This window comes from Lissotriton vulgaris, chromosome 2_1 (assembly GCF_964263255.1).
Source record: "Lissotriton vulgaris chromosome 2_1, aLisVul1.2, whole genome shotgun sequence".
In the NCBI taxonomy this organism is placed as follows: domain Eukaryota; kingdom Metazoa; phylum Chordata; class Amphibia; order Caudata; family Salamandridae; genus Lissotriton; species Lissotriton vulgaris.
The window spans coordinates 1,240,572,000-1,240,587,017 of NC_141687.1; the positions used below are offsets into that span (position 1 = coordinate 1,240,572,000).

Here is a 15,018-nt window from a genome sequence, read left to right on the forward strand (position 1 = left end):
CGGGAACCCCTTCCCCCAGGGCCTGGCCCCTCTGTTGAGGACCGTCCCCTGCTTTCACCACTGTGCAAACGCACCATGTGGCCATTTTTTATTTTATTTATTTTGTTAGAAGGGGGGCCTATTTTTTGGTCCCTGGGGACCCATCTCCCAGGGCCTGACCCCTATTTTGTTAATTGGTTTGAAAAATACAGTAAGGGGGCCACGTGGCCCTGGGCATGGCTAGTATTTAAAATTGTATTTAAAATATTTGGAGGGGGCCGGGTGGTCCCCCTCCTCTGGCGATTTATGGGCCCGGGGACCCCATACCCCAGGGCCGACCTTTCCTTTTTTGTAAAAAAAATTATTTTGGGGAGGGGGCCGCGTGACCCCCCTCCAGGGCCACTTCTAGCCCCAGGGACCCCATTCCCTGGTGCCTGGCCACTCCATTGGGGACCATGGGTGAGCCCCAATGCCCCCACGGTCCCGCCGGCTCCCCGCCTCCTGCAGGAGCCGGCATTGCTTTTCGACAAGGGGAGCTGCTAACGTTGGCATCCCCGGACACTGCAGGAGCCGGCCCTGGGGGGTGGCAGTCCGCAGAGCCATCAAGGGCTCCTGAAGGAGGGCTACGTGGCCCACCTCCCGACCAGTGCAAAGCCCCTGGAGGTGGTGGTCCCCAGTTCTCGGGGGTCCGTTACTGACCCCTGCATTTCCATATTTAGTGCCCTGGGGAGGTGGTGGTCCCCGGGATGAGTGGGGGGAGCTCAAGCCCCCCCACACAGGTTTTTTTTTTAAATAGTGCTCCGGGGAGGTGGTGGTCCCAGGGGCAGCGGGGGGACCACGTGACCCCCCACAGTTTTTTTGGAAAGCCCCGGGGAGGTGGCGGTTCCTAGGGCAGTATGGGGGAATTGGGTCCCCCACATATTTTTTTCACAGCCCCGGGGAGGTGGCGGTCCCCAGGGCTGCAGGGGCCCCAGTGGGATCATGGTAATTAATTGGCATTAACCTCACCCTCCCGGGGGCTTTTTGGAAACGTAGGTTCTACCGAGTCACAAGATGGATGCCAACACTTCCTGGTTTGGAGTGTTGGCAGCCAATCAGAGTGAAGCTCGTGCCCAGGAGGGTTTGTGAACTCACCTCGTCCATAGATATCTAAACGTTTTCTTTTTCTAATTTCTTTGGAACTACTGAACAGATTTACTCCATTTAAAAAAAAGTGCTCTTTCTGAACCAAGACCTACCTTTTTGCCAAATTTGGTGTAATTCCGTTCAGCAGTTCGGGCTGTAGCTTTGTCTAATGTTTCCCATGGAAATTAACATGGAGAAAACGCGTTTTGGGACCCCCCTTTTTCTTGGCCCCCGCTTGAGAAATCACCCCGAAACTTACGAGACAGGAGCTGACCAGAGCGTTCCACTAGTTTTGAAAATTTCGCGAAGATTTGTCAATCTGCACCAAAGTTATTAGGAAAAGAAAAAATGCTTTTTGAATAGAAACAAGGGGGCATATTAACAAGCTGAAGTATCGCCGCTTTCTCAGCACAATTCGCCGAGAAAGCGGCGATACTTCCAGCACCCTATTAACAAGGGCATTGCAACGCCTGCCTCAAGCCCACTTTGCATGTCAGCCAGAAACATCGCTAATGACATGCAAAGTGGGCGTTCCCACGTCCAACCACATGCAAAATGTGGTTGGAGGTGGGAACACCCTATCACCAAGGCAGGCGTTGGGAGGAAAATACCAGTGATAAACTCGTTTATCGCAGGTCTCCCAATGCCTGCTCTGACCAGGCGTTAGGCATTGATAACATGGGGGTGTGGATCATAAAGCTGAATCCACCCCCCCCATATTATCAAGGCACACATTAGCGCGTGAAAACAACGCTTGTTTTCACGCGCTAATGTTCACTATCACCGGCTACGTGTTGCGTTGAAAATAACGCGCTAACACGGCGAAAAAATCCGGCGATAGCCGGCGATAGTGAAATGTGCAATGTGCGTTTTTTAACGCACATCTTGTTAATATGCCCCAAGGTCCTAACTAGAACTACCTACTGGTGACTATATAGTGGAGGCCGCGCTGTCTGTTATCGAGCAGGCCGACTTCGTGGGGCACCAACAGATTTAGCATATCCAACAGCACACCGAGGCCCATCTGGGGGCTATGAATGTTACAGCAGCAATATTGCACGCTCCAACTGGAGACAAATGAACCTATAATGCCCATAATGCTCTGCAAGTCGCGGCAGAGCGTACCATCCATGGCATGCATTGAAGCATTTAAATGAGGGTGGTGTCCTATGCACTTTCAATTGCCAAAGCCTCTGAAGAGAAGTGTGGACACTTCGAAACGCGTCAGGCATCCACGGAAAACTGAACTGCTAAAAGCTATTGTTGTGCTGGCGGACTGTATACCATAAATGCTCTACGTGAGCATGTTGCCGTTTGAGTGCTCCTTGCACGTTGGGCACTTTGGAGCTTGGATATATATATGCCGTAGACACACAAACATCTGGCTTTTACCTATGTTGGGAATTCGATAATGACTCTAACAAAGCCAAGGAAGAACTACCCCTCCCACAATGCCTCCTAATTGTCTGAGTGGGTCTGAGGGTATATAACAACAGAAAGTGAAAACGGACCTGTAACTACCGTGATCAGGAACATTTACTGTTCGAAACGCGTAGGTGAAGGAAGTTTTTCTGAGCTGGATTAAAACGCTTTAACCAGACCCGAGACGAGTGCGGTGTCTTTATTTAATTGCTTGTCAATATATATATATATATATATATATATATATATATTCAGTTTATTGCACCACAGACGCGTTTCAGCGACAAGCCTTTCTCAATGTAATTGCACAAAACAAGATGATAGTCACCTGACCAGTTTTAAATAAGTCTCAGTGCACTCTTATTGAAAGGTGAATGATGGCTGTAGAAAGCGGACCGCTAATTTACCATGAAGTGCTGTTATAATGGGAGTCAGCCATAAAGTGAACTGATGGGAATTGACACACAATGATGGTGGCGCAATGTTTAACAGCGCTTCCTGATGAATTAGAAGTCCGCTTTCTACAGCCATCATTTACCTTTCAATAAAAAATGCAAATATGCAAAATACATTTGCATAAAGCACTTTATAATGAGAGATATGGGCCCTTGGCATAAATATCTGTGTTTACATTTTCACAAGGCACTTTATAATGAGAGACATTGGCCCTTGCTGGCACCTGCAATATCTTCTTTTTGTATTTTTATCGTAGGCTGGTTTGTAAGATTGTGTGGTATATCTTTTAATTATAATTTTAACTAAGGTTCTGTGTAAATTTTTTGCACTTTTTACTTTCTTGTTAGTAGAAAGGTGAAGTGTAGAAGACCTTTGAGGGTAACACAGCATCCATTCCAAGCTTCAATTTGGCTATTTTGTACACTCAGATAACATGAATGGCACTTGCCTTTACCCTCTTTGCTTGTGTTCTCATGTTGCTCCTTCTTTGCTCCCTCAGTCTGGATGCCCTGAACATTATTATAATCATGCTTAACCTGATGTAAAATATTCGGGCATCTTTTCTTTTTATTGAATTCCTCACATCCAAATCCTCAAGTTCATCTTTGTAGAGTAAATAAATCATGTGATCTTTGTAATTTAAGATGCCTTGTAAACAATAGCTGAATGTAATTTCTTGTATCCTGATTTGTCCCACTAGCACTGACTATCTGGCCATTCCCTCAGAAAACAAGGAGAACTGTGCAGTTCCTGTTGAAGAATAATGAATAAAGTTGTGCTCATTACAAGATGATGACATGGTGAGTTATGGACGCCGTCATATATTATTGTTATCGTAATACATTTTAGTCAGTGACGGTCCTCCGCTATGGTGAAGGAGTGTTACCTCACTGGTTTCAAGCAGTGCTGGAAGCAAAAACATAAAATGATAATAACTTTCAGTTACTATAATTTTATGTTTGTGCTGCTTTGCAGGCGGGTGGGTTGGGCTGCTCTGCTCTCAGAGCAGGGCAGGCAAGGAGTGGTTTGCACCCTCTTAAGTGCACAATGACTGTTTGGTCGGCACTCTACCGCCGAACAAACCAGTCATTCACACTTTCCCCATTCGCCATGCAGGCTGCATTACAGTTTGCATGGAGAACATGCCCAGGCTGTTCTTCCCTGGTTGAGTGTCAAACCAGGAGGTTCAAAACCAATCACAACACCGCATTGAAGCATTGTGAATGGTCAGGGTAGCCTGGGTGTCTACCAATCACAATGCTCCATTACTGTGTTGTGATTGGCCAGCGGGCCTGGCTGTGCTTCCTGTTCCTTGAGGAGAGGAGGAGCAGAGACACAGGACCAGGCGGCAAGGTAAGTAATTAAAAAATGTTTTCTCCTTTTGTTGCCCTAGTGTTGATCTATTGCCACACTAGCTGCTACGAGTTATACACCCGTTCCTTGTTTAATAAGTTCTATAATTTAGTGGATTCAAACGAAAATTAATGAGTGTGTTCAATGACCACTGTGACATTTCTTTTACTTATACAGCAGACCCAATACTTAGCCCATTGGTTTATTCTTTACCCAGTTTTGGTTAAGTACTGTAGTATGAATGTATGAATGCTTGTGGTATGACTGTGATATGATTGATCCATGAATGTATGGTTGATTTTATTGCCCTGTCTCGTGTCCGCCTTTTTCACCTTGTATATAAATTGTTCTGCCTTTTGACAGTATATGTTGAAAGTTATAATAAATTTACTTTCAAAAAATGTATGTTGTACAATAAAAACAGCTATTGAATAGCATTTCCCATTTTTGATCAGGAGTCTTCTTTTGGTCGTTGAAATAGTGTATCAAATAGAGTATCAGTATTGGCACTTTTGTTCTGTTGTTCAGTTACCCAGGCTCAGCCTTACTGATTAGAGCCAACCCCAGTTGTTCCTTATTACAATTTTATTATGCACAATCACTCCTGCAATCGCGACCACCTTCCCCTCCCCCGCCCCGACCATCCCCCACCCGCGAGCCATGCCTTCCGCCACTGATTTCAGTTGCATGTTGAACAAATATTTGACCCCAGAAACGCAGACCAAGCTGAAAGTGGGGTCAAACTAATTTTCATTTCAGATCATCCACAGTTTTGCTATCATTTTTCAATGAAGAACACCCATTATCTTGCTTTCCCAAATTAAGCAAACCCGTAGAACTTACTAAAGGACTTTATTTAGGCAGGTCTCCATCCTACCAAATCAATTCTGTTCTGGGACTATGTTTGTAATTTGTACAGGCTAATTTAAGTTATCTGTGTTTATATTTACATAAAATACTTCATAATGAGAGACATGTGCCCTTGACATAAATATCTGTGTTTACATTTGCACAGGGCACTTTATAACGAGAGACTAACAGCCATATTCATGAACCTGAATTGCGCTCGCAAATGGCCAGATTCTGAGAATCTGGCCGTTTGCGAGTGCGTTTTTTGCATTTGGGATTCATCATCCCAAATGCAAAAATCGCTATTACCGAAATCGCATATTTGCGAGGAATTGGATTTAAGGAATCTCTAATAGAGATTCCTTAAATCCAATTCATCACCCATTTTGAAATTGCGAATTCGCAATATTTGGTCGCAATTTACCACGAAATCTGACTTCGTGGTAAATTGCGAAAAAAGAGTAAAAAGCACTTTAGTGCATTTTTTTCTTTTGCATGTTACACACACACATGTCCTCTGGACATGTGTGTGCGCAACACCTGTTCAAATGTGCGTTTGAGGGGTGCTACAGGGTGTCCTTTGGACACCCCTGGCACCCTTCAAATCGCAATCTTATTTGCGATTAGCAAATTGCTAATCGCAAATAAGGAATACTCCCCATTCATTCCTATGGGCCTTTTGGCCCATAGGAATGAATGGGGAGTTTTTCCTTATTTGCGATTAGCAATTTGCTAATCGCAAATAAGGAATCAGTAGGAATCGCAATAAATTTTGCTAATCCTACATGAATCCCGTTTTGCGAGTCCTTAATAGCGAATCGCTATAATTCGCTATTAGGGCCTCGCAAAACGGGAGATTGATGAATATGGCTGATAGGCCCTTGGCTGCACCTGCAATATCTTCTATTTATATTTTTTATGGCAGGCTGGTTGGTAAGATTCCGTGGTATATCTTTTAATTATAATTTTATCAAGCAGAAGCAGTGGTTTGATATAGGTTATCTGGCGCCACTTAGAGAGTCTCACATTTGATCAAGTCTAAACGTTATATCTGACGGTGGTACAAGGTAGAAGGAACCACTTTAATCCTTCCAAACGTAGACACAAGCCTCAAACAAAATGAAATACTCCTTAGCACACGTATATCATAATAATGTTATATATATAGGTGTTTCCACATTCTGAGAAAATCACAGTACGTAGTTGTTATTAGTACATCAATTTGTATTTATTCTTGTTCACTGGAAATTTTCCACACAGCCGACACGTGTTTCGTCGTAATTGGGAATGTAACCCACGACTTTTTCAAGGCTATTTCCAGATCTGTACACGCTGATTATGAACGGGGAGCCTTTGCAAACCAGAATACACGGGCGAAAGCCTTCCAATATAAATTGAGATTTGGAGCCATGTGGACAACATATGCTGAATATTAAACAACAGAAGACCCCCGTAGAACCCCCATGCAGGTTGGAATTATCACCGCATACTGACTAAAAGAGAACAGATCTGGAAATTTCGACATAAAATGTCATAAAAGAAATCACAATACAATAGCAGCAGGAATCAATAAAAATTCTCTAATAAAAAACAGTCACATTCCCATAAAATGAATATTCATAAAAACATTTTCTACAAATATACCGAAGATCAACTGAGGGTCCCCCTCCTCATTATACCTTAGTGGGCCTTGGACTAACCAGCGATACACTGGGGCTTATTTGACCACATAATTTCTTCTGATGTTCCACATAGCAAATAAGAATTTACTTACAGCAAAGACAATTAATGGGGATAGGTCAGTTTTTAGTATTCGATAGGAGTGGAAGCATTGCCTAATCCCCAACTTTCTGCATATAGGAACAATCCACTTCCTCCTAGGCTTCCGATAGGAAGGACAGAAGAACATTACATGAATATCATTCTCCAGTTCCTCTGTACATGCTGGGCAGTTTTTAGGAGAAGATGGGCCTCCTCTGCAGGTAAGGGCTCTGATTGGAAGGGAGTCGTGTCTCCATTGGAGGAACAGCTTCCTAAGGCCAGTAGGACTAATATCATCCAGCACAGTCTCCATTTTGTAATAATCTTTCGTTACTATAAATGTGCTGGACAATGACCCCAGATGGGCATTCGATAGGAGAGCAGACAGATTATAGTCATAATACATATTGCCCAAGTCTTTACGTGTTATGTTTCTGCAAGCCTCTTCCGGGTTAATCCACAGTGAAGGGCAACCTAGTCTCTCAAATTCCTGCCTTATATATTTTAGCCAGGGAAGTTTCCACACATTTGGGAGTTTTAACAATTCCAAGAGTTCTTCCCTGTAACTAGCAAGTTGGGGAGTTACCCACAAAGCCTCCAAAAAGTTAAGGGCTTAAGGCCCAGTTCCTCTTTTAGCGCTTTCAATCCCAGATCAAGCCTGAGCGGGAGAAGGGGTGTACTAGCCGGCAAAGATGTCAACTGCCTAAGAAACTTATTTTCCGTGGTGGCAATTGCAGAGGCACAGCTGTGGCCCCACAATTACCCCCCATAAATTATTGCCCCACGAGCCTGCATTTTGTATATTTCAAGTGGAGGCTCAATAGGTTTAGTCGTGGCTTTGTTCCATAGTTTGAGAATCCCTCCCACCTTTTGAGATAGCTTTAACTGGGATTTGGTCTGATGTTGGGCCCAGGTCAAGTTTTCATTGAGAGTCAGACCCAGATATTCAAACGTCGGCACGCTTTCCAGGGGGACACTGTCTATAGCAGGGTTTGTGCGGGATGTCTCGGCGGATTACAAATCATAAATTTCATTTTGGACGTGTTTATTTCCAGCCCCCGGTCCGGGCAAAAAGAGACAAAGCCATCCAAGACTTGCTGAATACCCATTGGTGTCTTAGCGAGCAACAGAGTATCATCTGCGAACATAATCGCAGAGATCCCTGTACCAGCGAGCCTTGGGACATCTCTGTTGGGGACTGCATTCAGATGGGGGATGACTCTGTTCACATAGAGGCAGAACAGGGTTTGCGCCAAAACGCAACCCTGCCTAACCCCCCTACCAACGGAGAAGCTAGATGACAAATTGCCTTCTCTCCCACACCTGACCCTAGCGAAATTATGAGTGTGGAGCCGTATTATAATGTCCAGAAGAGGCACTGGCATGCCTAAGTCCTGTAAGACGCTCCAGAGTTTCTTGCGTGGAACCAAATCGAAGGCCGCACGCAGGTCTACGAAGACAGTGTATAGAGAACCGCCCTCAACCTTGACCGTTTTCCAGAAGAGCATAGCCAATCTGAAAATCTGGTCAATGGTGGATATGCTCTTTCTAAAACCCGCCTGGTACTGGCTTAAGATTTCAGAGTCCTCCATCCAATCCAGGAGGCTGTCCAGGATCAGCCTGGTGAAGATTTTCTGAGCTACATCTATTAGGCTGATTGGCCTGTAGTTGGCTGGGAGCAGAGGTGACCCCTTCTTAAAAAAAGGGACTACCTCTGCTCCCAGCCAAGTACTTGGGATCGCCATACCTCCGAGGATTGCATTAAAATTTATTTGGAGGTAGAGAGCCCGGGTTCATCTTTATAAAGATCTCCCGGTACCTTATCCAGCCCTGGTGCTTTGCCAGCAGGGAGCTTAGATATAGCAACCCGGACCTCATCCAGAGGAAATATAATCTTGGACGAGCCATCGACATGGCTAATCAGCAAATCGCCTGTCGGGCCCTCAGTGCCAGAATTGTCCCCCTTATACAGAGTACTAAAGTGTTCTTCCCATACCTCTGCTGCAATATTCGGCATCACTGCCATCTCTGGTTCTACCGAGCCTGTAGACACAATTTGCCAAAACTTCTGTGCATCCCTACCCGCTAGGGGTGATTTTAACTCATCCCAGTTTCCATTCCCCCACTCAAGCTTTGCGTGGTGGATTAGCTGGCGGTATGCTTGCCTCCTGTATTGAATAAGATCCCTGTCGCTGTTCTCCTTCAAAGCACCAAGGAGTTTTGCTTTCGCCAATCTGCATGCTCTGTTATACCAGGATGGCTTTCCTACCTACCCCTTTCCAACTGGGACCTGGTGGATTTAGAATATCTGCGAGACTATTAATTAGTGACTCATTAAGTTCTCTCAGTCTTTCTTGAAAACCAATTGCAGGTTGCTGCTCAATAAGAGCAGCTACCTCAGCCAGTACTGGTATGACCCTGCCATACTGTTCACATATTCCCTCAGGATTATCGACCAGCTTAGCCCATTTTACCCTTCGTCTGTTACTTGCCAGGATAGCCTTGCTAGGTGTACCAGACTGCGCTAATGCGCTACTTTTACACACGCCTGGTAGAGAGAAATCCAAAATCAAGGGGTTATGATCGCTCTCTCCCCTAGCTACAACCCTAAAGTCTAATACTCTATTCCAAACCCTACACTCAACGAAAATGTAGTCAAGTCGTGCCTCCCTCCCTATCTTGTTAAATGTGGGCATAGGGGGGTTATCAGATTTTACACGGCCGTTACATGCCCTGATCGAGTGAGCCAACGTCAGAGATGTAATTTGGACGGCCAGAGGGGCCCATGACCTTGCCGCGGGGCCTGCTACGTGCGGAATTTTCCATAGATCGTCTTCCTCCTGATTTACGACGTCCAACAACCCCTCAAGTGGCTCGAAGTGAGAATTAAGATCACCTCCCACCACAAGCGTAACACCCTCCGGGATCCTAGTCAGTGGATAGCTCTTCAATGGTTTTTGATTCGGAAGAGGGACACACGGGTCTAGAATAGACATTGACCACAGCAAGTCTGGGGACAGTCTGCCACTCCAGGATCACACACTGGACATCCTCGGTTCCTGTATCCAGTGTTCTAGAACTGCAACCCAAGTTGCTAGCAACCCAAATTGCTAAACCCCCTGACGTTCGACCCCTTCCCCCCCATCTGGCAGGGACTGAAAATGAGGCAAATCCCACACGAAGTTGCTCTTCCCTCGCCCATGTTTCCTGGAAGAGACAAATATTGTTCAGATCTACGAATGAGCCCCACTCGGGGCAGGGCAGCTTGTTACCCAAGCCCGCTACATTCCAGGAAAGGATTTTTAACAGAGATGGATCATGCGGGGTTTCAGGTGGTTGTATAGGGCATTCCTCATTACTACTTCTCACCGGGCCAGGGGGTAGTTGCCCTCTAGATGGTTGGCCGTTCTCAGGGATGTCTGTCACTGACCCCAGCTGCACTGTGTGGGGAGCCCTCCCTTCTCTTCCCCCCGTGTTATCCACCCTTATCACATATGAGACAATCCATGAGGATCTCCCTGTTCAGAGAAGCCTCAGGATTACACCAAATAGAGCACCATAGCATTAAGAGGGCCGCGTTGATGTAATCAGCCACATAAGATAGTCTGAATTCCTCATGGACAGAATACTTTGGGATGGGTATGCCTATGAGATCCAAATCAACTAAAATAAGCATCTCAATACATTTACATCAAGGGTAATGTACACTTAACATACGTTGTAAGGACAAGGCAAGTTACAGAAGAGATATTTGACTACATGCAGAAACACGGTCAAATACCGAGTTTTTTCCGTAAGGTCACATATCAGACACAATATAACTTTTACGGGGATACATTATTCTTCCAAGTAAAGGACGAACACTGTTCCCTTTCTATATGTCATGTGCCTTCTCATACTACATATGTTATCAATGTGGATATTGTTGCTTTGAAAATAAAACAAAATATGGATATTGTTGCTTTGAAAATAAAACAAAATATTACTTTGCCCATATTATTTCCCAATAAAATGTCTTAATTTAGTACGGTTCTCTATCCTGAGGCAGTAGAGGTCACGAAGAGAGCCCGAGATAGAGGACTTTTTCAGCACATGACAAAATGCTACTTATAATGCAACTCAAAACATGTTCTAACATATGTAGTAGCATGCCGATCAATACCTCTGTTGGTTTGAACCCCAGCTGTTCGCTAAGGAGAGAGCGGCCAAAAGTGTGGATCAATCAGCAAACGACCCTTGAGCTCACACAATAGGATTCTGTAACAAGTCATCAGTTTGAGCAAGTGTTCAGACATCCCTATGTATTGTGCTCAGAGAGCCCCTTTCTCCATTCACTTGACTCCAGCAGGGATACTGTGATGCCAGGACTAGTGTAGTGCACGTTACTGTTGAGCTCTAATGTTCCTTTCCCATTATAAGTATGCCTCCTGGTTTTATGGTATTTATATTTTTGTCATTTCTGTCTGTATATATCCATATTTATTTTCTGCTAATTTTACCTGCCTTTATCCATATTTATTTTAGGTTTTGTGAAAAAATTAAGCTGAAATATGCATATTTCTAAAAAAATTTTATCAGTTAATGTACACTCGTGTCTGAACGCATGGAAGGTTTCAATGATATATATACACTCAGATAATAAAATATGCACTAATAATGAAACATGCAAATTTTAGTATCAAGGCTGTGCAATTCTACAACTGTTTAAGGCTCTTTACTAAAATTCCTTTATTTTTTTTTAATCCCCTTGCCTGTCAATCACCTCAACTATTGGCCTGGCAGTCATGATTGACAACATTTATAATCACTCAAAAAACAACCCAATTTTCTTTTTTATCCACATTTAAAAATACATTCAGACAGGACAATAAATACTTTTCTACCTGTATTTATCTGTCAAAATATGTAAAAACAGAAAACAGGAAGCCTTAATTATAAGTAGTGATTGCACAACTAGACTGACATAAACATTGATAGGTGCAGTGTTTGTATGCAGGCATTAGGTTGAATGGTGTAGGTGCGCCCTCTGCTGGCGTATCCTAGCCATGTGAATGTTGTTGTTGGATTGCTCACAAACAGCTCTCATATCTCACAGTGCTGTAACTGACTCCTTCTTCTCTGCAGGGAGAGCGATGCCCAGCCATGTACTGCCACAGGGGTCGGAGCAGGAGACATGAAAGAAGGCATCAATTCTTCTTCTTCTTCGGATCAATGCTGTTGCCAGCTCTCTGTCTTGAACCTGAGCTGGGCTCCCAAATGGTTTTCTAAAGACTGACTCATTACTTGATGCATGCTGCACAAAAGATTTGGCATCTCCCACCCGCACCCCGTTATCACGTGTCCTCGATGACTCGAATGTCATACTCGTCATCTCATTAGTCTCCATTTCAAATGCTTAGAAATTTAGAAAAACATTATGTATCATTAATCTAATTTAGGCAATTAATTTGTGGGGATGGGACAAAGGTGTGCCTAAATATGTTTCCAGCTATCACTATTTCAAACATCAATATTAAGCATGCTATTTAATAATTAATTATTACACTGATAGTGACGGGATCATGCAGCAACCACTGTATTAGCGACATATAACGTAAAGCCAGACAATGATGTGTGCACATTTCTCTTCTCACTGCCATCCGACTTATTGGATTTTTTGAGTACCGGAAGCTGCAGAACCTAAAACCTACAGGAGAAGTGACAATCTTCAGAGAGCTCTATCACTGCCAGGTAGCTGCCAGTCGCTAATATTGTCCTGCATCTGTGTACTTTCTAGACACAAGCAGTGAGGATGAAAGTTGAGAAAGAAAAGAAAAGGTGTGTGTGTGCTTTGTGAAGTAATTTTTATCCGAGCAAAAAATGAAACTTCTGAATTCAATCATAATGATTATTCATTTGAGCTGAAAATGATGTTGCCAATGCACCATTATCTCGACACAATGACCTTTCAGTCATCTCACATTGAGACACCAGAGGTTATCCTTGTCGTCCTTCCGACGAACACTTTCTTTTTTAGTTCCCGGTACTGTGCAAAACCTCCCCTCCAAATCCCCCCAACTATGATACCATTCAGGCGAGGGTGAAATACTGTTCCCACAGTCTCCCACAGACAGACTATTACTATCTACCTAGTGATATTCTCTGTACAGCTCCTAGAATCAGTGTCCAATGTTGGGATCTTATCAGCCTCTACTTAGGCACCACTCCCTCCATCTCCAACAAAATGGGCCTTTCAGGTCAACTTTTACTGCTGCTTTCTCACCGTCCTGGCCACTCCCAATTGACGATTACCCACACGAGCAAATGATTGGGAAACTCATGAGTGTTGCTCATCCCACTGTCCACAAATTTTAATAATGTCATTTCCTCCTTGCCCTATCTTGACTACTACTTTCAAATCCTTCAACTTCCTGCATTTTAACTTTACCATACTGTTTAGAACTGGAATTCTACTAGTACCACATCAGACACTAATTCCAGCTTTTTCATACCGGGATTCTATTCAAGAAACATTGTAAGGTCTGGCTGTTCTCTCTGTTACTGGCCGTTTTGCTCTGTTCTTACAATGTCTATTACCTCTATGTCCTGCATCCTCGTCCCAGTCATTAATTATGATGTTGTAACCGTCTCCAGACTGGAAAACCATTCCAGACCATTCAAATATAAGCTCTACTCACTCACCCCCTGGGCACTTTATATTGCTTGCTTTACCCAGAATTCTTCTGCTTCGTTTTGCCTGTCTCTGACTTGGAACATAAGATTCTAGGAAATGTATATAAAAGGCACTGACTGGGTTTGGGTCTCTTACAGAGATTATTTTTTAGTTTAGAGGTGGTTTACAACAATATCTCCAGGGCTTGAACATCTGTAAATCAAGTCTTTACTTCATTAGTGATTACCGAAAAATAAATCCTGCTGGGTTAGGATTTATGGGACTGAGCAAGAGTGTTTATCGCTTCTTGACGGCCTAGTGCCAAAGTCCAGGAAACACCCCGGGAACAGTCTGGGGTCAAAAGAATCTTTATTTCAGTGGCACCACCCATGGCGGAAGCTTCACCTTCAGCTCTCCCTTCTCAACAGCCTGGCACGGAAGCCTCACACCTGCTCATTCCAGGAAGAACTAAGGGGCATATTACCAAGGGCATTATCGCCGCATTAGCGGGAATTTTTCCCGCTAATGCGGCGATAATTTTATCGCCCTATTACCAAGCTGTCGCTAACACCAGTTAGCGACAGCTGGTAGGCGATAGCGGGCATTTAGGGGCCCACTTTGCATGTCAGCGATAATTATCGCTAATGACATGCAAAGTGGGCGTGCCAAGATGTTAGCGACTGAAAACAGTCGCTAACATCTCTAACGCCTATTAAAAACTTTTGGAAATATTCGCGCTAAGCGCGAATATCTCCAAAAGCTAACGCCTGCTAAAAGCAGGTCTTAGCCATGTTATCCAATGGAAGGTGGATAACATGGCTAAGAGCATTGTCAGGATAATGCATGAATATCGCTGATTAATCAGCGATATTCATGCATTTCGCAGGATTTTTACCGCTTTTGAGATAAACCTTGATAATATCAAGGTATCTCAGCGGTAAAAATCCTCGGTTCTTGGCGATATTTTTTTCCCGCTAACCAAGCAATAGCGATAATTATCGCTATTGCTTGGTAATATGCCCCTAAGTTTCCTGGACTTCAGCCCAACATTTTGTGTCCATTACGACATGTATGGACTGCTGACAGCCATAAAATGTATGGTTTCTTCCTTACTTGGATTTCCAAGAAGGGGGACCGAGGGAGAGTGCTAGATTCAGTCTGGAAGCTCTGTGAAGATCTTGGTATCTGTGAGAATGTGAATTGCTTTTTTGTGTTCGCCCTCATTTATGGCAGTACGTGCAAGCACAGCAGATAGCACCATCATGTGGAGCCTGCCTCCACTTCTTCAGCTTCGTCTTGTGCCTCCTCTGCCACTACTAGGGAAAGAAGCAGAGGAATTGAGAATGGAAGGATTAAAATGCGGGTGGTAGAGAATTGAAAAGAGAAGCCACAAAATGATAAAAATGGGGATGTGGTTATTC

At 44.0% G+C, this 15,018-nt stretch overlaps 1 protein-coding gene across 2 annotated transcripts in view; it reads left to right on the plus strand.

Moving 5' to 3' along the window:
• Positions 1-14,083, plus strand: part of SCN3B (sodium voltage-gated channel beta subunit 3) — a 166,229-nt gene extending 152,146 nt beyond the window's left edge. For both annotated transcript variants that reach the window (XM_086956957.1, XM_086956956.1), the window contains exons 6-7: positions 3,683-3,782; positions 12,070-14,083. In XM_086956957.1, the coding sequence (XP_086813083.1) occupies positions 3,683-3,746 (64 nt within the window). In that variant the 3' untranslated portion in view covers positions 3,747-3,782; positions 12,070-14,083. The remainder of the gene's footprint in view (positions 1-3,682; positions 3,783-12,069) is intronic.
• The last annotated feature ends 935 nt before the right edge of the window (positions 14,084-15,018 follow it).